The sequence below is a fragment of the Poecilia formosa genome, unplaced genomic scaffold (assembly GCF_000485575.1).
Source record: "Poecilia formosa unplaced genomic scaffold, Poecilia_formosa-5.1.2 Scaffold1038, whole genome shotgun sequence".
NCBI lineage: Eukaryota > Metazoa > Chordata > Actinopteri > Cyprinodontiformes > Poeciliidae > Poecilia > Poecilia formosa.
Genome location: NW_006800977.1, coordinates 1,419 through 2,631, shown reverse-complemented (window position 1 = coordinate 2,631; position 1,213 = coordinate 1,419). Strand labels below are relative to the sequence as shown.

The following is a 1,213-nucleotide window of genomic DNA, read 5'->3' as shown; positions in this document are numbered from 1 at the left end:
TGAGTATTCTGCTCACTCCTGTGTCGTGGCTGAATTTCTGGGTCCCTCTAGTGAACCATTACACTGTGAACGGCTTGGAGGAGCTGCTACCAGAGACTTCTCCTTTTGCAAAAGCTTGGCCATAAAATTCATATACGTTATCTGTGGTTCTTTTATGTAGGTTCAAGAAAAATACCCATCAAATAATCTCCCTTTTTCTTAAGATTCAATGAGTAAATAGAACTCAGGTCTGAGCAGGCTGTAACCAACAATGCCAAATAAGCCAAGAATAGTTTTTTCAATTTGAACATGTTTTTTATCTGCAGAAACATGCTATGAGGACACAGAACATTCCTATCAGTTATAACGTGACCTAAAAATTAATAAAACATTTTAATAGATATAGTGAAATTTTAACAAACAGACTTTGAGCCCAAAGGTATCTAAATTAATTTTTACAGAGATGCTGTCTCTTTCTTTCGCTTCATTTTGAGGTGGTACTGCACATAAGGATATATTCAGCAACAGCACAGTACCACCAGACAGTGTAAGAGAATCTAAACTGGATTTCAGTGCAGCATTATAGATCTGTCATGATTGCAGCACTGCAGCCCTACCCTGAGTGTGCTGATTACTCATTACCCTCACCTGCACTGTGCTGCTCCCCACTTAAACAGCTGCTCGTCACCAGCTCAGTGCGAGATCGTCTGTTGCCACAGTCACAGCTTTCAAGCCTTGTTCCATGTTCCTGAGTCTCCTGGTTTTCTGATCCTTTCTGTTTTTTGACCTCAGATTTTGGCCTTTTCCCTCTGCTGTTGAAGATTTTTTGACCTCCTGTTGCTGAACCCTGCCTGCCTCTGACCCTGCCTCCGGTTTTCTGTCTATTGGATTTACATTGCCTGAGAAGCCCCTGTGCATGACCCCGGATTGTTCTACGACTAAGTCTCTGGTTTGTGGATTTTGTCCCAGTCATCTGGTTGTCCCCTGAGTCCCCACGGCCCATTCACTCTACCCTCCCCTAGCTGGCTTCCCAACCCCTGTGGTTTCCCCACTCCTCAGTCACCAGTGTGACCACACCCCTCTAGAGCCCCCTCTTCACCCTTATTTTGTAATAAACTCTTGTGAATTTGAACACTTGTCTTGGCTGCGTTTTGGGTTCTGGCTGATTTTGCTTGTACATTACAAGATCGTAGGATTCTCATAATAACTCTGACAGTCAGGTGGTCTTGGAACT

At 43.6% G+C, this 1,213-nt stretch overlaps 1 protein-coding gene across 1 annotated transcript in view; it reads right to left on the bottom strand.

Moving 5' to 3' along the window:
* LOC103132409 (transient receptor potential cation channel subfamily M member 2-like) overlaps positions 1-982 on the bottom strand; it is a gene marked incomplete at its 3' end in the record, with an annotated part of 33,936 nt that extends 32,954 nt beyond the window's left edge. Inside the window, exon 1 of the mRNA XM_016667374.1 lies at positions 628-982. Within this exon, the coding sequence (XP_016522860.1) occupies positions 628-982 (355 nt within the window). The remainder of the gene's footprint in view (positions 1-627) is intronic.
* Between the last annotated feature and the right edge of the window lie 231 nt (positions 983-1,213).